Genomic DNA, 22,623 nt, shown 5'->3' on the forward strand with positions numbered 1-22,623 from the left:
GTGTACTGCCCTCTTCAAGACATTTACGTTTGTACAGATCATACATTCGAGACACACTGAGCATGGATTCCAGATACTGCCTCTCTGTCCTAGCCCTGCAGTAATGGAATTCAACAACAGGGAAAGACCTGATGTGATCCCGAACCTGCTCTTTTAGTTGGAGATCTATCACATGTATTGCATGTTTCCCTCTAGAATCAGGTTTTGGCATGCCAGTCGTTTGGTTTTTGTTAAAATGTGTGTTGTAAACTGGCTTCTGACTAATTGCCAGTGTGCCCAGGTAAAATGACTTGCACACTCTAATCCTAGACTAAACTAGTATTTAAATGAGAATGTGCGTTTTCTTTGTGATTCACAGCATGTTTGCCTTTCTTTCATCACACATTCTGTTGTCATTGCAATGTAATCATGTTTCCTGTTTTGTGTCAATTTGTAGTAGTCCAAGAAACATTGTTCCCTTTCAGTAGGGGTTACCTTCTGTGCGCATTTAAATTTACAAGAGAGAGCACAATTTTTCTGTGATCCTACTTTTTTGGCTGGAACTTTTGTATTGCTTGCATTAGTGTATTCTTTGCCTTCTTGATGTAGCCTCTTGCGAATATTTGCTTTCCACATAGATGGCTTTGATGGTCTTTTTCTGGTCTTTTCCTTTGGCTCTGAGCTGGTAAGTGTGCCCCCCAGCTCTTCTCCTGCCATGCCTGACTCCTCTTCAGCCCCCAGCTCCTCCCTCACTGTCCCAACCAGAAAGTCTGTAGCCCCCAACTCCTCCTCCACAGTCCCAACCAGAATGTCTGTAGCCCCTAACTCCTCCTCCACAGTCCCAACCAGAATGTCTGTAGTCCCTAACTCCTCTTCCACAGTCCCAACCAGAATGTCTGTAGTCCCTAACTCCTCTTCCACAGTCCCAACCAAAATGTCTGTAGCCCCCAACTCCTCCTCCACACTTCCAAACATAATGTCTGTAGCCCCAAGCTCCTCTTTTACAGTCCCAAACAGGTTGTCTGCAGACCCCAACTCCTCTTTTAGGGTCCTCAACTCCTCCTCCTCCACAGCTCCTACCTCCTCCGCCACCATTCCAGAAATGTCCTCCGCAGTCCCTAGCTCTTCAGATGTAGGTCCATGGTCCGGTGTTGCAAATTTTGCCCTCACTCCATCTTTAGCTGGCTCAGCATCACCAGCCTGTGGGAAAATTACTGATATTATACCACTGCTGTAATTATACAGCACAATAGAAAATAAATGAGAATCAAGTATAAAATTAAAATCCTTTTAGCCCCCCCCCCAACACACACACACACACACGCACGCACACACACACACACGCACACAGACAAGAAGGTTACCTTTTTACTTGCTTCAGTTCCTCCTGCAGGTGATCTCTTTCTTTTTTTCCCTCTCTGCCTCACATTTTCTTTTCTACAAACACATTACAACACCATTAGAGCAACAAATACAATCACATCCAAACAATGCTTTGCCAAACATCAGTTCAAAATAGATTTTTATCATTTGCTAAGACTAGCGCTAGCTAACGTTAGCTAGCATTACCTAACATGACTTAATTCTAAAAGTTGTCCTCAGCAAAATCCAAACTCTATAATGCAACTGCAAATGGAAATTCAGTTATATCCAATCATTTCCTTGCCAAACATCATTTCCAACGTGATTTGTATCATATTCTAAGACTAGTTACTGCTAGCTAACATTAGCTAACGCTAGCTAACGTTAACTAACATTAGCTATTTAAAAGTTGTCTTCAGCAGAATCCAAAAGCATGACAAAGAAAGATATTACTTCAACAAAATCCCACTGTAGGTTAGGGCTTGCCTCAAAATGATGGCTAAATTGCATTTACGCTACTAAATTAACATTAGCACACTATCAATAGCCTGGTATTATAGATACCCTATTTGACAATTTCCTCAACTAGAACTGAAACTAAAGTGATTTTAAGAAGAGAACTCACCTGTTCTTTGTTAGTTCATCAATGAAATCAAGAACCCTTAAATTGCGGGTAAATCTGGCATTCGTTTTACGAGACATTTTCATCATTCCATCTTCTAAATACTGGGGTGAAAAAGACAACTTGGCGCAATAAAGAGACAGTATTTAATCCCCAGTATTTGATTGGTCCTCCTGTAAATATTCCAAAAGATGATTGGGCCACAGATAGAACCTTATAACTCCAAGTCTGAGTGTAACTTTGTAGATAGAACCTTTTTGTTTTCTGAATAAAACACCCAAAATTAATTTTATTTTAAAAAAAAACACCTTAAATAATGTTCATAAGTTATACCAGAGTAAGAATATGTAAATAACTCAATTTTGACAAAAATGTCAGATAGAACCTTGTTATTCTAGGGTAGCGATTAGTACTTGAGGTAGCACGTTGAAAGGCAGATAGTTAAAGTGTTTGTATGTTGTATTGACTTAAAAGTGGGGTGCACTGGTAGTTCACATGGCAAAGGTGCGGCTAGCCCTTTTTGCAGCAGCATACCATACCATGACTTAGTGATACCAAAAATTAGAAAAAAATCCCCAACATTCAGCCACAGGGGGAGCCACAGTGATTGGTCGTGGTGATTAGTGAAACCCTTGAGATGTTATACACCTTTATGTGATGAGCCACGCCCTCTGCAATATTCATTGCCTTATAGAAGCTCAGTTTTAGTAAGGTTTCCAACTTTTGCCAAGAGGGAACTTTAGATATTGGTCCCTAGATTATGTTCACCCAGTTTCATGCAGATTGCTCAATCTATATAAGTGGAAGTTATGGGTTCTTGAGGCAAATGTGTTCCTCATGAGGAGAGGCATCTCTGTACAAAGTTTCATGTCTCTACGACATACGAGGCATGAGATATGCCTGTTCAAAATTTGACATTTCAATCGGTTGCTATAGCGCCCCCCTTTGGCCAATTGATGTAATATTGCTTCATTGGCATCCTCCCATGACCCTCTACCACTGTGCCAAATTTCACATGGATTGACCAAGTCAGTGAGGAGAAAAACGTGGAACAGACACACACACACACACACACACACAGAGTGATGCTGTAATAACATTTCTGCCGATAATGTCATACCATCAGTCAATGAATGAATGAATGAATCAATCAATCAATCAGTCATATTTGTGATATGGAATTATATAAAATGAAGTGTCAGTGAAATATTATTTTGTGAATTTCGTCAGCATCGCCCTGGTTCTCTCCTCAAAGGGTCAATTAGATTGTTCTGTTTGATTTTAGATTATTACAGAAAATGAACAAACGTTTCTGATCCTTCAGAGACCTGAACTACGAAGCAGGATTTGGAGTTACCAAGGTAACTTTGGGGTTAACTCTGGGTTTTCAGTACTACAAAGCTGGTTCTCTTTGTACTGTGATAAATCACCATGGTAACTGATGCTGAACAGCTGACCTGCTCCGGAGCAGGTTAACTTCAGGTTAAAGGATCACAGCCTGTCAACACCCGACCTCTGACCAATCAGATCACTGAAGACAAAAGTATCCATGGACATAAAACAGAGGAGCCTGTATGTTGTTATAGGTCAGTAGAATCATTTCATATTCCCAAGGCTCTATTTCCACTGGTGTTAAAACAGAGCTTCTAACAAATGGAGAGATCGTTTACAACATTAAACACATGATTTTAGCAGGATTTGAAATTATTTAGTTAATTTTAGTCAGCAGTGACAGTGTTGCTGCTTTTACTCTCTGATTCATCACTGCAGCTCAGAATGACATGAGACACCTGTGTGATGATAAAACAGATAATATTTTATCAGTACAATAATCCTCACACTATTAATCAGCTCCTGTTATTATAAATGTCACTTGTCAGTCATACAGACCTCGTCAGTCATCAAGTACTTCTCCACTCTTTACTTCAGCAGCAGAAACAGTCTGGTGTTACTTTAAAGTGTTGATGTGACATATTCAGACAAGTTTCATCATCTTCCAACTAATAGCAAAAAACACTCTATACTAATGTCACATACAGTTCAGTAATACCTGCACGTCTTTTTCGTCTCGGGTGATGGTGAATTTTTTGTGTGGTTCTTTCAGTGTGTCTAGATCTTCCATTTTAAGATTACAGTTTGTCTTTTTCATCCCGCGTCACTGACATTTTATTGTCTCGTCAACAAAACTCTGTTGATACCATTTCATTTCATCTCATCTCATATGAAGCAGCCTCCTTCATTCATGGTTCTGATGATGACGCTAGCAAATAATAGCCCCGCCCCTTTTACATGAAGGCGCTCGTGACTGGATAGGAAAATTCAGAGTTGACTGAACTAGTTGATAATCAGCATCATAGCACTGGTTATCAGACGGCCAGTGTTAGGGTTAGTCAGACCAAACAGTGAGAAGATATCCTGGGTAAGTTGAATTGGCTTCATGGTACATGCCTCACGTTTTGTTCATTCAGATAATCTTCACTAATCAACGCCACAAACAAACGTCACTGCCACAACCAGGCTGTAAACAAACTCCAACACGGTCACATGATTAAACGGCACCGCCACAACCAGGCCATAAACAAACTACACCACGGTCACGTGACTAAAAGTCGCGCCACAACCAGACCGTAAACAAACTACACCACAGTCACGTGACTTAACGTCACAACCACAACCAGGCCGTAAACAAACTACACCACGGTCACGACTAAACGTCACCACCACACCAAGGGCATAAACAAACTACACCACGGTCACATGACTAAACATCACCACCACAACGAGGGCATAAACAAACTACACCACGGTCACATGACTAAACGTCACCGCCACAACCAGGGCATAAACAGACTACAACACGGTCACATGACTAAACGTCACCACCACAACCAGGCCGTAAACAAACTTCACCACGGTCACATGACTAAATGTCACCACCACAACCAGGGCATAAACAAACTACGCCACGGTCACGTGACTAAATGTCACCACCACAACCAGGGCATAAACAAACTACGCCACGGTCACATGACTAAACGTCACCGCCACAACAAGGACATGAACAAACTACACCACGGTCACATGACTAAACGTCACCACCACAACCAGGCCGTAAACAAACTACACCACGGTCACATGACTAAATGTCACCACCAAAAGCAGGGAACAAACAAACTACACCACGGTCACATGACTAAACATCACCACCACAACCAGGCCATAAATAAACTACACCACGGTCACATGACTAAATGGCACCACCAGAAGCAGGGCATAAACAAACTACACCACGGTCACATGACTAAACGTCACCACCACAACCAGGCCGTAAACAAACTACACCACGGTCACATGACTAAATGGCACCACCAGAAGCAGAGCATAAACAAACTACACCACAGTCACATGACTAAATGTCACCACCACAACCAGGTTGTAAACAAACTACACCACGGTCACATGACTAAACATCACCACCACAACCAGAGCATAAACAAACTACACCCACGGTCACATGACTAAACATCACCACCACAACCAGACTGTAAACAAACTACACCACAGTCACATGATTTGTCCCAATATTCGGAATAGCGGGGCCTTCAGAAAAAATGGGAAACCCCGCCATTACGAAGAATGGAAGTCTATTTTCGGAAAGGCAGGTTTTCGTAAAGGCGTGTAGCAGCAGTAGCAGCAGTAGTAGTAGTAGTAGTAGCAGTAGTAGCAGCAGCAGTAGCAGTAGTAGTAGCAGTAGTAGCAGCAGCAACAGTAGCAGTAGTAGAAGTAGTAGTAGTAGCAGTAGTAGCAGCAGTAGCAGTAGTAGCAGCAGTAGCAGTAGCAGTAGTCATAGTAGCAGTAATAGTAGCAGTAGTAGCAGTAGCAGTAGCAGGAGTAGCAGTAGTAGTAGCAGTAGTAGCAGTAGCAGCAGTAGCAGTAGCAGTAGCAGCAGTAGTAGCAGTAGCAGGAGTAGCAGTAGTAGTAGCAGTAGCAGCAGCAGTAGCAGTAGCAGTAGCAGCAGTAATAGCAGCAGTAGCAGTAGCAGTAGTAGCAGAAGTAGCAGTAGTAGCAGTAGCAGCAGCAGCAGCAGCAGTAGTAGCAGCAGTAGCAGCAGTAGCAGTAGTAGTAGTAGTAGTAGCAGTAGTCGTAGCAGCAGTAGCTGTAGCAGTAGCAGTAGCAGTAGCAGCAGTAGTAGCAACAGTAGCAGTAGTAGCAGCAGCAGCAGTAGCAGCAGTAGTAGTAGCAGCAGCATGTAATTGTAATTTCATTTTCTTTGTGTATTCTTTGTGTTTTCAAATACTTGTCTAGACCTCTTAACGTCCCACCTAGATACAAAATCCTGCAGAATAAGCCAGGAGTGAAACACACCCTAGGGGGTCGGAGCCAATACTTGCGGCAGACAAAGGAGTGTGAAAACAATGGGTAGGGGTGCCGCTCCTTGCCGCAGACAGAAGGGTGTGAAACACAGTGTAAGAGGTGATCCTCAGGTATAAATGTTTAACCTTCCCCATGCTCGGGGTCTTTCTTCATTCTGACCGCTTGTATGCTGATTGACCTTTTCTTTGCAAAGAAAATAAAAACCTTTTCGGCTGGCAGAAGTCTCTATTTCTGGCCTGTAGCCTTGACTTCAATACTGATGAAGACTTTTGAGTGGCTGGTCAAACAAATTCTTATTGAAAAGGTTCAGAGCCAGCTTGACCCGATGCAGTTTGCTTATCGGGCCAGCAGAGGGGTAGATGATGCAACCATCACTCTGTTCAATTACCTGTACAAGCATCTTGAGGGTACAAGAACACATGCTAGGCTTTTATTTCTAGATTTCTCTTCAGCTTTTAATACAATCCAGCCACATATTTTAATCAATAAATTATTGTCAGATTTTAATCTTGATGCGGGATTGGTGAAATGGGTGCTAGATTTTTTAACTTGTAGGCTGCAGGTTTTAAGGGCTAATGATGCCTTTTCCCAGAAGCGGCTGTCATCCACAGGCTCACCACAGGGGTGTGTCCTGTCTCCTTTATTGTATATTCTTTATACAAATGATTGCAAGAGCAAATACAAGGACAGGCATCTTCTGAAATTCGCGGACGATACAGTCCTCATCAGCCTGCTCCAGGAAGGAGATGTCGATCATGGTCCAGTCGTGGAAGACTTTGCAGAGTGGTGTGACAACCACTTTCTGAAGCTAAATGTCCTAAAAACTAAAGACGTGGCCATTGATTTTAGGAAAAACTCTCTCTCTACCCTCCCAACCATCATTAAGGGCTCACAAGTAGAGACAGTAGAGCACTATAAATACCTGGGCACAGTCATTGATAAAAACTTGAATCATGGCTTCAACACGTCTGCAATCTGCAAAAAGGGTCTGCAGAGACTTTATTTTCTGCGCAGACTGAACACTTTTAATGTGGACAAGACACTGATGGTTTTATTTTACAAATCTTTTATTGAGTCTGTTTTAACGTTCTGTATTATTGGCTGGTATGGAAACCTCACTGTGCAGAACAAAAAAACACCTTTCTGACATTGTCATGGTAGCCAGCAAGATAATTGGCACACAGCAGCTTTCTCTGTCAGATATCTACAACCGACAAGTCTATAGGAAGGCACAGTCGATCTTGGCCAGCACTGACCACCCACTTTTAGGAGAATTTTTTCTTCTTCTTTCTGGCCGGCGTTACAGGCTCCCCAAGGTTAGAAGCAATAGGTTTAAATTTTCTTTTATTCCAAGTGCAATAAATGTTCTTAATTTGCCTTAGTCTTGATGGACTCAATTTGCCTGCACTGTTTATAAGCACTCCATATGGTCTTATTCCCTTATAGATTTTTTTTTATGGACAGCTTGATCTGATCTATTTTATTCATGGTTGTTGTGGTTGTGATTGTTGTTGACATTGTCTTGATTGTCCCTTGTATGTTGAATTGCACTGCAAACTAAATTTCCCCTTGAGGGAGTAATATTAGTAGCAGTAGTAGTTGCAGCAGCAGTAGTAGTAGTAGCAGTAGTAGTAGCAGCAGCCGTAGTAGTAGTAGTATTAACAGCAGTAGTAGCAGTAGCAGTACCAGTAGTAGTAGCAGCAGTAGCAGTAGTAGCAGTAGTACTAGCAGTAGTAGTAATTACTGTTAATTTATTATGCTGATCTGTTCTGTACGACATCTATTACACGTCTGTCCGTCCTGGAAGAGGGATCCCTCCTCAGTTGCTCTTCCTGAGGTTTCTACCGGTTTTTTCCCTGTTAAAGGGTTTTTCTGGGGGGGAGTTGTTCCTTATCTGCTGCGAGGGTCATAAGGACAGAGGGATGTCGTATATGCTGTAAAGCCCTGTGAGGCAAATTGTGATTTGTGATATTGGGCTTTATAAATAAAATTGATTGATTGATTGATATCAGTAGCAGTAGCAGCAGCAGTAGTAGCAGTAGCAGCAGTAGCAGTAGCAGTAGTAGCAGTAGTACTAGCAGCAGTAGCAGCAGTAGTAGTAGTAGCAGTAGCAGCAGCAATAGCAGTTGCAGCAGCAGTAGTAGTAGCAGTAGCAGCAGTAGTAGCAGTAGCAGCAGCAGCAGCAGTAGTAGTAGTAGTAGTAGTAGCAGCAGCAGTAGTAGTAGCAGTAGTAGTAGTAGAAGCAGCAGTGGTAGCAGTAGTAGCGGTATAGTAGCAGTAGCAGTAGTAGCAGTATAGTAGTAGAAGCAGTAGTAGCAGTATAGTAGTAGTAGCAGTAGTAGCAGAAGTAGTAGTAGCAGGAGCAGTATAGTAACAGTAGTAGTAGTAGTAGCAGCAGTAGTAATAGCAGCAGCAGCAGCAGTAGTAGTAGTAGTAGTAGCAGCAGCAGTAGTAGTAGCAGTAGTAGTAACAGTAGTAGCAGCAGCAGCAGCAGCAGCAATAGCAGTAGTAGTAGCAGTAGTAACAGTAGTAGCAGTAGCAGTAGCAGGAGTAGTAGTAGTAGTAGCAGTAGTAATATTAGCAGCAGTAGTAGTTTGCAGCAGCAGTAGTAGTAGCAGCAGCAGCAGCAGCAGCAGTGGTCGTAGTAATATTAGCAGCAGTAGTAGTTGCAGCAACAGTACTAGTAGCAGCAGCAGCAGCAGTAGTAGTTGTAGTAGTAGCAGCAGTAGTAGCAGCAGCAGGAGTAGTAGCAGCAGCAGCAGTAGCAGCAGTAGTAGCAGTAGTAGCAGCAGCAGCAGTAGTAGCAGTAGCAGTAGATGTAGCAGTAGCAGGAGTAGTAGCAGTCGTAGCTGTATAGCAGTAGTAGTAGCAGCAGCAGTAGTAGCAGCAGTAGCAGCAGTAGTAGTAACAGTAGCAGCAGCAGTAGTAGCAGTAGTAGTAGTAGCAGTAGTAGCAGCAGTAGCAGCAGCAGTAGTAGTAACAGTAGCAGCAACAGTAGTAGCAGTAGCAGTAGTTGTAGCAGCAGTAGTAGTAACAGTAGCAGCAGCAGTAGCAGTGATAGCAGTAGTACTAGCAGTAGCAGCAGCAGTAGTAGTAGTAGTAGCAGTAGTAGCAGCAATAGTAGTTGCAGCAGCAGTAGTAGTAGCAGTAGCAGTAGTATCAGTAGTACTAGCAGTAGTAGTAGTAGTAGTAGTAACAGTAGCAGTTGCAGCAGCAGTAGTAGTAGTAGCAGCAGCAGTAGTAGTAGCAGTAGTAGCAGTAGTATTAGTAGCAGTAGTAGCGGTAGTAGCAGTGTAGTAGTAGTAACAGTAGTAGCAGTATAGTAGCAGTAGTAGTAGCAGCAGTAGCAGTAGTAGCAGTAGTCGCAGTATAGTAGCAGTAGTCGCAGTAGTAGCAGTATAGTAGTAGTAGTAGCAGTAGCAGCAGCAGCAGTAATAGTAGTAGTAGTAGCAGTAGCAGTAGTAGCAGCAGTAGCAGTAGTACTAGCAGTAGTAGCCGTAGTAGTAACAGTAGCAGCAGCAGTAGTAGCAGTAGTAGTAGTAGTAGTAGTAGCAGTAGCAGTAGTAGTAGCAGCAGTAGCAGTAGTAGTAGTAACAGTAGCAGCAGCAGTAGCAGCAGTAGCAGTAGTAGTAGCAGCAATAGCAGTAGTAGTAACAGTATCAGCAGCAGTAGCAGCAGTAATAGTAGTTGCAGCGGCAGTAGTAGTAGCAGCAGCAGCAGCAGCAGCAGTAGTAGTAGCAGTCGTAATAGCAGAAGTAGTAGTAGCAGCAGCAGGAGTAGTAGTTGCAGCAGCAGCAGTAGTAGCAGTAGTAGCAGCAGTAGTAGCAGTAGCAGCAGTAGTAACAGTAGCAGCAACAGTAGTAGCAGTAGCAGCAGTAGCAGTAGTAGTAGTAGCAGTAGCAGCAGTAGCAGTAGTAGTAACAGTAGCAGCAGCAGTAGCAGCAGTAGCAGTAGCAGTAGCATTAGTAGCAGTAGTACTAGCAGTAGCAGCAGCAGTAGTAGTAGTAGTAGCAGTAGCAGCAGCAATAGTAGTTGCAGCAGTAGTAGTAGCAGTAACAGCAATAGCAGTAGTAGAAGCAGCAATAGCAGTAGTATCAGTAGTACTAGCAGTAGTAGTAACAGTAGCAGTTGCAGCAGCAGTAGTAGTAGCATTAGTAGCAGTATAGTAGCAGTAGTAGCAGTAGTAGTAGCAGCAGTAGTAGTAGCAGTAGTAGCGGTCGTAGCAGTGTAGTAGTAGTAGCAGTAGTAGCAGTATAGTAGTAGTAGCAGTATAGTAGCAGTAGTAGCAGTAGTAGCAGTATAGTAGCAGTAGTCGCGGTAGTAACAGTATAGTATTAGTAGCAGTAGCAGCAGCAGTAGCAGTATTGTAGTAGTAGTAGTAGTTGTATAGTACCAGTAGTAGTAATAGCAGTAGTAGTAGAATTTGTAGAGACGGCGTGTGACTGCTGAAAATAAAACAGGAGTATTAAGATGACTAATCAAAAGAGAGGTTATCATTTATGTGTGACCTCCTGGTCAGCTCGTCGACCATCAAACCTTGAATCACTGGAGTCTATCCCAGCATGCACTGGGTGACAGGTGTAGCACACCTGGGTAGGTCACCATCTGATCAGAGTTCAAACACACTCAGAGTTTCTGTGGCTGTTTAAATTCTGGGAACGTGATAGAAATAAATTCAGCAAATGCGCAGCTTATGATAAATGTTTTTAGTCTTTTTCAGGCTGTTTTCAGGAAGTGATTTTGTTACCGCGATGTGCTCCAGTGTTCCCAGAGTGCTTTGTGTTTGCCTCAGCAGCCGTCTTTGTATTTCTTAAATCAACTTGTCGACTCAGCAATGAGTTTGTAGGTCAGCGAACAAACAGAGCGTCGCCATGCCAACTGGCTTTAGTTGCTCTGTTTCTCCTCGACCTGCAAAGGTTTGACTTCACCAACATCAGCAGCCACTCGGTCCAGCAGTCAGGTATCAGAATGGGACAGAGGAGGAAGCGGAGGAGCCTCTTAGTCTGCCGGCCGTCTGCAGACAAAGAGCTGGGTGTTGGGTTTCTACATCACTCTGACTGCCTTTGTCAAAGCGTAAAAGCCTGATCCTGATCTCTGAAAATCAGAATCAGCTGAGCAGGAAGCTTCAAACACCCCTGACCACTGACATGATGTCACTGTTAGTGAAGTCAAACATGAACAGTTTGTTCTTGATCAGGGAGGTTCCTCCTTTGAGGAGCATGACGCCGACCAGGTGTTTACAAATCTGAAGGTATCAAGAAACGACAATGATGATGATGATATGTTGTCATGTTGACAAACATCATTGTTTAATGATGAAGCTAAAAGAAGGCAAAATGCAAATAAATTATAGAAAGTTGGCAAAAACATGTTTTTTATACAAAGAAGCAAAAACTGCTGACAAATATTCAGTGGTTTTGTTTCAACAGTTAATTTAACAAAATTCTCACAGCTCGTTAACAGACAGGTTTCATGAATTCACTCACAGCTCGTTAACAGACAGGTTTCATGAATTCACTCACAGCTCGTTAACTGACACATTGTCACGTGTCCTGTACATTTACTCGTTGCTTGTTTGTACCTCAGTGAACGAATTTCGATCTCCTGTGTCGACTGTCTTTGGCTTTCTAAGTCTAAGTCTCTGCCGGGAAACATCAACATTCAACTAATTATAATATATGATAATGATGAAGATGATAAAGATGATGATGATGATAATGGTGATGATGATGAAGATGATGATGTTTGACTACATTTCTTTCAAGTAACTGAACAATGTCAGTGATTTTTACACAGGTTGAACCTCAACAACAGAAACAGACAGACAGATGAACGGACAGACAGATGGATGAACGGACAGACAGACAGACAGACAGACAGATAAATGGACAGACAGAGCTGTCGACGTAGAAAGTTGCAGGAGTTGTTGCATAGAATATTCTCGGGTGGTTCCAATGTGGAAAAGAGTCTCTCCCGATAAGAAACACGTTTCGTCACTAAACATAAATATTTGATCTTTAAAAGTGCTGAACTGGTATTTTTCTGCAGGAAGCAGGAAGCATTTCTGGTGTCTTTATGAGTCCTTACGAGCAGCCACACTCCTCCACAATCATGTTCTGGATGTCTTTCTTGATGATCTTCTGCTCTTCATTGTAGTACAGCATTGACATAGCGCGCAGCCGGGTTGGCACGCAGCACGACTTGATGTTTTGAAACGGGCTGTAGCCCCTCATACGATAATGATTGATGACCGTGGAATGGAAGGACAGGGATGACCCGCTGAAGCTCGCCATGTGGTTTGGACAGTCACCCTCGCAGTAGTTGGCATGGTAACCGGATGGAGCAATAATCCAGTCATTCCAGCCAATATCTTTGAAGTTCACGTAAAACTGTCGTTTGCAGCAGACACGTATTTTCCCGTCACACTCCAAGCCTCGTTTGACTCGTCGCTGAGTCGCCTCCTCTCCAGCTCGCAGCGCCACCATGAGGAATGGGCGGTGAGACTGGTCCTGCCCACTGACATGCTTATCGACAGCTGGCACCAGGATGGGCGAGACTCCAGCCTCGGCACATAGTGGGCAGGAGACCCGCAGATGGAGCGAGCTACCACCGCCATCCAGCAGAGTCTGAATGCTGCGGGAGACAACTAGGGTGTGCCAGCCGCTGCGACGAGTATCCACCATCTTTTCTGAAACACACTCCTCCTCATCATCATCATTCTCACGATGAAGCTGCAGCAGCCGCAGTGTCACTTTGCCTTTAACTCGGTTTCCCTTCAACATCTTCAGGAAGATCCAGACGTTCGCCTGCTCCACCACCGACGAGCTGCTGCCCTCCTTCGAAATGTCAAAGGTCACCGTGTCCAGAGAATCTCCTGCCGCAGAGAGCAAAGTTAGCATGTTAGTAGGAATTAGCCAAACCCATCAGTCTAAATATTAGAAACATTGACAACAAAGAAGACACTGTTTTTATTAACTCGTCTGTCTGTGCAGCAGAAACACACTGACACTACACAATCAGACACAACAGAAAATATACAATGACCAGAATGCACTGCCCCACACCAGACCAATAAACACTCCTGCTGGTGGCTAAAGCTCAGCCATGTTCAAACAGGAAACATTATGGCGGCTGCTCGTAAGAAAAATATGTTTCTAAAGATGTGCGAGGTGAGAAACAACCAACACAATCTTGGTTTATATTCGATCAGCACCAGCTGGATCTCAGTCTGAGGAAAAAGGGGCGAGGCTTACAATAGAATGACTATATAAACTCTGTGTGTGTGTCTGTTCCACGTTTTTCTCCTCACTGACTTCGTCAATCCATGTGAAATTTGGCACAGTGGTAGAGGGTCATGGGAGGATACCAATGAAGCAATATTACATCAATTGGCCAAAGGGGGGTGCTATAGCAGCTGATTGAAATGTCAAACTTTGAATGGGCATATCTCATGCCCCGTATGTCGTAGAGACATGAAACTTTGCACAGAGATGCCTCTCCTCATGAGGAACACATTTGCCTCAAGAACCCATAACTTCCGCTTATATAGATTTTCCGCCATTTTGAATTTTTTGAAAAACACTTCAAATGGATCTCTTCCAGTTTGAGCGATCTGCATGAAACTGGGTGAACATAATCTAGGGACCAATATCTAAAGTTCCCTCTTGGCAAAAGTTGGAAAACTGTATCCCAAACACACACCATGTGAAACTGTACGTGGGCGACTGCGCACTCAATGGGTATGGACTAGTTTCTCTTTGATTAGTTGAAGTTTAAAATAAATTTAAACCTGAGTAAAAAAAATCGAAACGTTCTGACCCCAGGAAAAAGTGAAAAGCAATTAACTTTTCTGTGTCAGAAGCTAATTAATTCTCCATTATAAATGTTACTTGAATGAATGAATAAATAAAATGTCATTAACAGTAACAATAAAAGCATGAATGGAGCCGCGGCCTCTAAATATACTCAATATGAGCAGAGACACTAAAAAAAGAAAAGACCTGGTTTCAGGGAATGTTGTCAACAAAGACACACACACACACTCGTTACTGCTGCAGAATAATTACTGAGGCCCAGATTTGTCTGAATGAAGACATTATTTACGGCCTGAGACCACTTGGTATGTCTCCCCTCCCCCTCCTCGTTACTGTCCTCTAATTTCGGCGAGCGTTTGAGGGACATTTTCACAGAGATGACTATTTATAGCACAAAGCTGCTCTGTACATTTATATAAGAAAACAAGTCACAGGACACTGTGATTGGTCACGAGCTGGTTCACGTTTATGAACACAGAAACTTAGAAACAGTTTGTTTTTAGTATCTGAGATGAAACGATTCATGTTGATGAGACTGAAACTGAAGTTAAAATCTGTTCTTGAGACCAAATCAGAGCCACAAATAAAAGCTCCTCAGAGAATCACCACTTGGACTTGGTGGAGGGGTTTGTAAGTCCCTGTGATCCTGAGAGCTGTTGTCTGGGGCTAAGAGCTCCTGGCAGGGTCTTCCAAGGCAAAGTGGTTGCAGGGGTGGGGCCAGACAAAGAGTGATTCAAGAAGACGCCAATTTTATGGTGCAATTAGACTTTGAGTACCTTGCCCAGTAGGGGGACACCCAGTATGGAGTCTGTGGGGGTGTTCCGGAAAGGGAACCGACCAGAGACTCCATAGGTCTTCTTGGTGATTTCAATGTTCACATGGGCAACAATGGTGATGTGATCTAGACTGCTGGACAGACCTGGTAAACCCCAACGTGTAGTGAGGGTGAACTGGGAATGTCTGGCTGAGGCCCCTGTCCGTGGGGTCTTCAAGTCCCACCTTCAACTTTTTGTGCATCCTGGGGGAGGTTGGGGACATGGAATCTGAGAGGTCCATGTTCAAAGCCTCTGTTGTGGAGGTGGCTGCTAGAAGCTGTGGTCAGAAGGTTGTCGTGGTGGCAACCTAAGAACCAGCTAGTGGAGACCAAAGGTGAGGGTGGCCGTCAGGCTGAAAAAGCAGGCCTTTTGGGGTCGTCTCTGGTTCTGTTTGTGATATTCATGGACAGGATCTCGAGATGCAGCTGGGGGGAGGACGGAGTCCAGTTTGGGGCCCTCAGAATTTCATTTCTGCTTTTTGCAGATGATGTGGTTCTGTTGGCTTCATCACACTGTGACTTCCAGCATGACCTGGGGTGGTCTGCAGTGTCAGCTCCTCCAGTCTGAGGTTATGATTCTCTACTGGAGAATGGTAGATTGTTCCCTCTGGGTTGGGAGAGAGTTGAGAGACTGTCCCAAGAGATGGAGGTCAGGTATCTCAGGGTCTTGTTCACTGTGAGTGTGTAAGTTAGCTATGTTTTCTGATTTATTTCCATATTCATACCTCTTCTACTTCTACAGTAATAGGGCCTTTTCTGAGTTTTGGGATTGCAATGTATTAAGTGCGGATCTAGCAATGAATAGTTTGTTCCAACTTTCTTTAGACAAGGTTAATTTATGCTCAGATTCAAAATCTTACAGCTTGAATTCAGATCTTCTCTGTTCTTTAATTATTTTCTTCTTTCTGGCAGTACAATAGGATATCATCATACCCCTCAAATAGGCTTTTGTAGTTTCCCATAAGTTTGAGGGATCAGTTTCCCCATTATCATTTATTTCTAAAAATTCCAAAAGTTTAATTTTTGCCATACCACAAAATTCAGGGTCTGACAATATTGACCAGGGATGTTGGTGTTTATTAGATATAGTAATAAATGTCTCTATTGAAATCGGGGCATGATCTGATATATGAATATTCCCAATACTGCTACTTGATACAAGCTCTATACACATTTTAGATACCAAAAAGAAATCAGTTCTAGAATACATTTCATCTGATCAATACCTTCATCTTTAAATCTGGCTTTGACCATCACCATCATCTTCAGTTCACATTAACAGCAGCACAAACTGTGACAAACTGTGTTGTTAGTCTCTCTGACTGTTAAACTGGATTTATGAAGAGTTCAATCTGCTCCAGGTCTGTGGAGAAAATCTAGATGCTCAAAGTTGTTATAATCTCCAGTGAACTTGTTTTAATATTAATTCATGTGTCAGAAATTCACCTTCAGAAAAAAAGGAAAATGGGACATAAAAATATAATGTAGGCTCCGAGAGGCTGAAAAGAGTCAATAAATCAGAGAGAGCGTCGGGCTGAAGAAATCTGTAAACAGACTTTGAACTCTGCAGATTTTTGTGAATGGGCTGATAACAGACAGACAGACACACACACACACAGACATCTCTAATGCAGCTGATGGTCAGTAAACTTTACTCTTCCTGCTGAGCGTGTCTCCTCAGAGTTACTCAGGCTTCACATTGATACATTCATTTGAATCTTTTTTTTTTTTTAACAAACTCTGAGGTGTGTCTGTGTGTCAGAGATGCCTAATGATCAACCAATCAGATTGCTGGATGCTCAGATTCAGGAGGTATGACCTACAATAACCTGCAGTAGTCCCCTGAAGGTTGACGTATGGGAGCAGGAGAAAAACTCTCCATGTTTCTGATTGGCTGTCAGACTCACCTGGCTCTGCGAAGGTGATGATTTCAGACGGTGGTTCAGGTGGTGTATAGGCTCCAGGGCCCTGGCCCTCTTCCTGGATCTCTACGCTGCCGTCTTCAGCCACACGGGCTACGTGCAGCTTTTTGATGGCATTGAGCAACGCAGCGCGAGGAACTGGCTGTGTCAGGTTGGGCCGAGTGCTCAGGTGCAGCATATTGAGAATGTGACGCTTCACCGCCTCCACCATGTCGCTCTGTCCTCCTGACGAAGTAGAGTTCCTCCTGATCTGAAGCAGTGAGCAAGATGGACAGTCCAGGGGTGGTGCCCCCTCCTGGAGCCGAGACACCACATTGTCCTCCAGAGTCGGAGGGACCGTCGGAGAGGCGTCGATGAAATATCCGACGGCCACAAATAAGAAGGCAGAAAACAGCAAGCACATAATGAGCTCTGACACCAACAGTAGAGTCAATAGAGACAGTAGAGTCCAGTAGAATCAGTAGAGTCCAGTAGAGTCAGTAGAGTCCAGTAGAGTCAGTAGAGACAGTAGAGACAGAAGAGTCAGTAGAGTCAGTAGAATCAGTAGGGTCCAGTAAAGTCAGTAGAGACAGCAGAGTCCAGTAGAGTCAGTAGAGTCCAGTTGAGTCAGTAGAGACAGAAGAGTCCAGTAGAGTCAGTAGAGTCCAGTTGAGTCAGTAGAGACAGCAGAGTCCAGTAGAGTCAGTAGAGTCAGTAGAGACAGTAGTCAGTAGAGTCCAGTAGAGTCAGTAGAGGCAGCAGAGTCCAGTAGAGACAGTAGTCAGTAGAGTCCAGTAGAGTCAGTAGAGGCAGCAGAGTCCAGTAGAGACAGTAGAATCAGTAGAGTCAGTAGAGACAGTAGAGTCCAGTTGAGTCAGTAGAGACAGCAGAGTCCAGTAGAGTCAGTAGAGACAATAGAATCAGTAGAGTCAGTAGAGTCCAGAACAGTCAGTAGAGGCAGTAGAGTCAGTACAGTAGAGTCCAGAAGAGTACTGAATAGTTCAAGATCCTTCAGAGCTCACAGACTCAGTGGAGTCCAGCATTAGAGTCATCAGAGTCTCTGTGATGTCGAGTTCAGCAGACTTTAGGTCTTTGAACGAGGCCTGATCCTGGTCCTGATGGTTCGTTGGTCTGAGCTGAATGAACACTGTGCGCAGGGTCACTCTACTCTCCCTCTGCTCTGTTACTGTAATTATACCTCTCTGTCTGTTTAATCCCTCCCTCCATCCACAGAGGTATTCCCTGTGATTCACACACACACACACACACACACTGACACAAAGTGTGAGTAAAGTCTCTCAGAATATCTCAGGACTGTTTGTGGTGTTTCCTCCTGAAAGAACGTCACGACAGAAGAGGAGGAGGAAGGAGGGAAGAGGAGGAAGAGAGTGTCCCTGAATCATTCATACCACACACACACACACACACACACACACACACACACTGATGACTCAGCACAGCATCATCATCACCTCACGTGGAGGAGAAACTCCGTCGGTGTGAAATAAATTTTTAGAAGAGTTTGTTGTTATTATCAGAGTCCTGCACACAGCAGATGGAGCGTGCTCAGAACAGACCGTCTCTTTCTCTCTCTCTCACACACACACACACACACACACACACACACACAGTGACATCAGCACGCCCTCTGCTGATGGGAGTCAGGTGTTACAGCGTCTTCCTCATCTCAACTTTCCTTTGATGCACCTTTTGTCGTCCTGTCTGTCCCAGAGATGACACAGACCTGTATTCACCCACACACACACACACACACACACACACACACACACACAAGGCAGGGCAAGGCAAGGCAAGTTTATTTGTATGGCACATTTCAGCAACGAGGCAATTCAAAGTGCTTTACATAAAACATACATCAAGTAAAAGCAATAAAGGCAACATAAAAAGACATTAAATACAATCAGAAAGAATTACATTGAAAATAAAATAGTGCAATTAATCAAAAAGAGTCTAGTTAGAAAGAAACAAAACGCTAAAACAGAATAAGTTACAGTGCAGTGTGAGATAATAATCAGAAGCCTCAAGTTTGATTTAGTAAAAGGCAGCGGCAAACATAAAAGTCTTCAGCTCTGATTTAAAAGAACTGAGAGTTGCAGCAGACCTGCAGTTTTCTGGGAGTTTGTTCCAGGTATGTGGAGCATAAAAACTGAATGCTGCTTCTCCATGTTTGGTTTTGACTCTGGGGACAGAAAGCAGACCTGTCCCAGACAACCTGAGAGGTCTGGATGGTTCATAACCTTGCAGCAGATCAGAAATATATTTTGGCCCTAAACCATTCAGTGCTTTATAAACCAACAACAGTATTTTAAAGTCAATTCTTTGACAGACAGGAAGCCAGTGTAAAGATCTGAGAATTGGAGTGATATGATTCACTTTCTTGGTCTTAGTGAGGACTCGAGCAGCAGCGTTCTGAATCAACTGCAGCTGTCTGATGGATTTTTTAGGGAGACCTGTGAAGACACTGTTACAGTAGTCGAGTCTACTAAAGATAAATGGATGGACAAGTTTTTCCAAATCCTACTGAGACATCAGTCCTTTAACCCTTCATATATTCTTCAGGTGATAGTCGGCTGATTTTTTTTAACTGTCTTAATGTGGCTGTTGAAATTCAGGTCTGAGTCCATGAGTACACCAAGATTTCTGGCTTGGTTTGTGCTTTTTAACATTACAGATTGAAGCTGAGGGCTGACTTTTAATTGTTCTTCTTTGGCTCCAAAACCAATTACTTCAGTTTTATCTTTGTTCAGTTGAAGATAATTCTGGCACATCCAATCATTGATTTGTTTGATGCATTTACTCAATGCTTGTATTGGACCATACTCCCCAGGTGATATGGTTATGTAGATCTGTGTGTCATCTACATAATTATGGGAAGATAACTTGTTGTTTTCCATAATTTGAGCCAGTGGGAGCATGTAGATGTTGAACAGAAGGGGCCCCAGAATGGAGCCTTGTGGAACTCCACGTCATTTTCATCCGCTCAGATGTGTAATTTCCCATAGACACAAAGTAGTCTCTGTCCTTTAAGTAGGATTCAAACCAGTTTAGTACAGTTCCAGAAAGTCCCACCCAGTTTTTCAGTTGGTCTAGTAATATGGTGTGGTCGACTGTGTCGAATGCTGCACTAAGATCCAGTAACACTAAAACTGAAATTCTGCCCATGTCTGTGTTCAAGTAGATGTCACTGAAGACCTTAACAAGAGCAGTCTCAGTGCTATGGTGTGGTCGAAATCCTGACTGGAAGACATCAAAACAGTTTAGAGTCAAGAACTTGTTTAGCTGTTGAAAAGCAGCTTTTTCAATGATTTTACTTGATATGGGCCTATAATTGTTCATTACTGAAGTGTCTAGATTGTTCTTTTTAAGAGTGGTTTGATGACGCCAGTTTTCAGGGCCTGTGGAAAGACACCTGAGAGAAGAGATGTGTTGATAATCTGTAGAAGATCTGAGGCCATGCAGTTAGAGACTGTTTTGAAAAGGCCTGTTGGCAGAATATCAAGGCAGCAGGAGAAGGATTTCAGATGTTGTATAATGTCCTCCAGGTTTTTAAAGTTGATCAGATAAAATTGTGTCATATCACTTGAATGGTCTTAAGTGGACACAGGGACAACACATATCCTGTGCCTGATATGGAGGCACTGACTGCTTGTTTAATTTTCTGGATTTTGTCAGTGAAGGAGGCAATTCACTGCAGAAGTTCAGGGGCTACTGACACAGGAGGGTTTGTTAGCTTGTCGACTGTAGCAAATAAGGCACGTGCATTATTATTGTTGTTGGTGATGATGTCAGAGAAGAAGGACCACCTTGTATTTCTCAGTTCCAAATTATAAATGCGAAGTCTATCTTTATAGATCCCATACTGAACCTGAAGATTTGTTTTTCGCCACAGCTTTTCGATGGCTTTTTCTATTCTGACCAGTGTGGCACTTCTCCATGGAGATCTTTTCTTACCAGAGACCACCTTCAACTTAATGGGTGCAACGGCATCAATCACATTTGTAATTCTAGAACTGAAATCTTCTACAAGCTCATTGACTGAGACCTGTGAGAGAGTAGTGAGGAAGGGAAAGTCTGAATAAATATTTCACTGGTGTTATCAGTGATATACTGTTTGGTGATTATCTCTATTTGAATATTAGTGTGTACTGAGATAGCACTCTCAAAAAACAATCAGGAATGATCAGAGAGAGCAACATCAGTTACAGCGACATTAGAAATATTCAGACCCTAGGAGATGATTACGTTCAGAGTGTGCCCCTTATTGTGTGTGAACTCAGTCCATAGTTATCAAGGACACAACACAGTTTTTTAGTGCCTCTGTCCTGGGGGTTGTCAACATGGATGTTAAAATCACCAACAATAACTACACAGTCAAAGTCGAAACAGACTATGAACAGCAGCTCAGCAAAGTCATCAAAAAAGTTTGCACAGTAGGCCTACTTAACTGGCCTCTAGATGTTAAGGAACATCGCTTGAGCAGAGGAATTCAATTTAAGAGCCACATATGCAAAAGACTCAAAACTTCCATAGTACATCTACTTACATTGGAGGGAATTATTAAACAAAATGGCAACTCCACCACCTTTCTTATGCATTCTGGCTTCACTCATAAAACTGAAGTTCGGAGGGGCTGACTCAATAAGAACAGCTGCACTGTTATCTTGGTCTAACCAAGTTTCAGTTAAAAACATAAAATTAAGACCATGCTTGATGATAAAATCTTTGAATAAAAATGTTTTTCCTGCTAAAGACCTGACATTTAATAAAGCTGAATATGGTGAGACTGCGTACACACATAAGGCTGTGTACACACAAAAGACTGCGTACACACATAAGACTGTGTACACACAGGAGTTTCAACTGAGTCTGATGAACTCCACATTAAATCAGAAACTGAGTCTGATGAAGTCCACATCAAATCATAAACTGAGTTTGATGAACTCCACATTAAATCATAAACTAAGTCTGATGAACTCCACATTAAATCATAAACTGAGTCTGATGAACTCCACATTAAATAATGACCTGAGTCTAATGAACTCCACATTAAATCATGAACTGAGTCTGATGAACTCCACATTAAATCATAAACTGAGTTTGATGAACTCCACATTAAATCATAAACTAAGTCTGATGAACTCCACATTAAATCATAAACTGAGTCTGATGAACTCCACATTAAATAATGACCTGAGTCTAATGAACTCCACATTAAATCATGAACTGAGTCTGATGAAACCCACATTAAATAATGAACTGAGTCTGATGAACTCCACATTAAATAATGAACTGAGTCTGATGAACTCCACATTAAATAATGAACTGCGTCTGATGAACTCCACATTAAATCATGAACTGAGTTTGATGAACTCCACATTAAATCATGAACTGAGTCTGATGAACTCCACATTAAATAATGAACTGAGTCTGATGAACTCCACATTAAATAATGACCTGCGTCTGATGAACTCCACATTAAATCATGAACTGAGTTTGATGAACTCCACATTAAATCATAAACTGAGTTTGATGAACTCCACATTAAATCATAAACTAAGTCTGATGAAGTCCACATTAAATCATAAACTGAGTCTGATGAACTCCACATTAAATCATAAACTGAGTCTGATGAACTCCACATTAAATCATAAACTGAGTTTGATGAACTCCACATTAAATCATAAACTAAGTCTGATGAACTCCACATTAAATCATAAACTGAGTCTGATGAAGTCC

General features: G+C 42.7%; 1 protein-coding gene across 1 annotated transcript; it reads right to left on the bottom strand.

Annotated features, from left to right (window-relative positions):
• Positions 1-11,659: 11,659 nt before the first annotated feature.
• Positions 11,660-18,109, bottom strand: inhbab (inhibin subunit beta Ab). Its single transcript, XM_033651222.2, has 2 exons — positions 16,873-18,109; positions 11,660-13,211 (listed from the first exon to the last, which is right to left on the bottom strand). Exons 1-2 carry the CDS (start codon positions 17,288-17,290, stop codon positions 12,421-12,423), a joined length of 1,209 nt encoding a protein of 402 aa, XP_033507113.1. The 5' UTR covers positions 17,291-18,109; the 3' UTR covers positions 11,660-12,420.
• Between the last annotated feature and the right edge of the window lie 4,514 nt (positions 18,110-22,623).

This window comes from Epinephelus lanceolatus, chromosome 12 (assembly GCF_041903045.1).
Source record: "Epinephelus lanceolatus isolate andai-2023 chromosome 12, ASM4190304v1, whole genome shotgun sequence".
NCBI classification, from domain to species: domain Eukaryota; kingdom Metazoa; phylum Chordata; class Actinopteri; order Perciformes; family Serranidae; genus Epinephelus; species Epinephelus lanceolatus.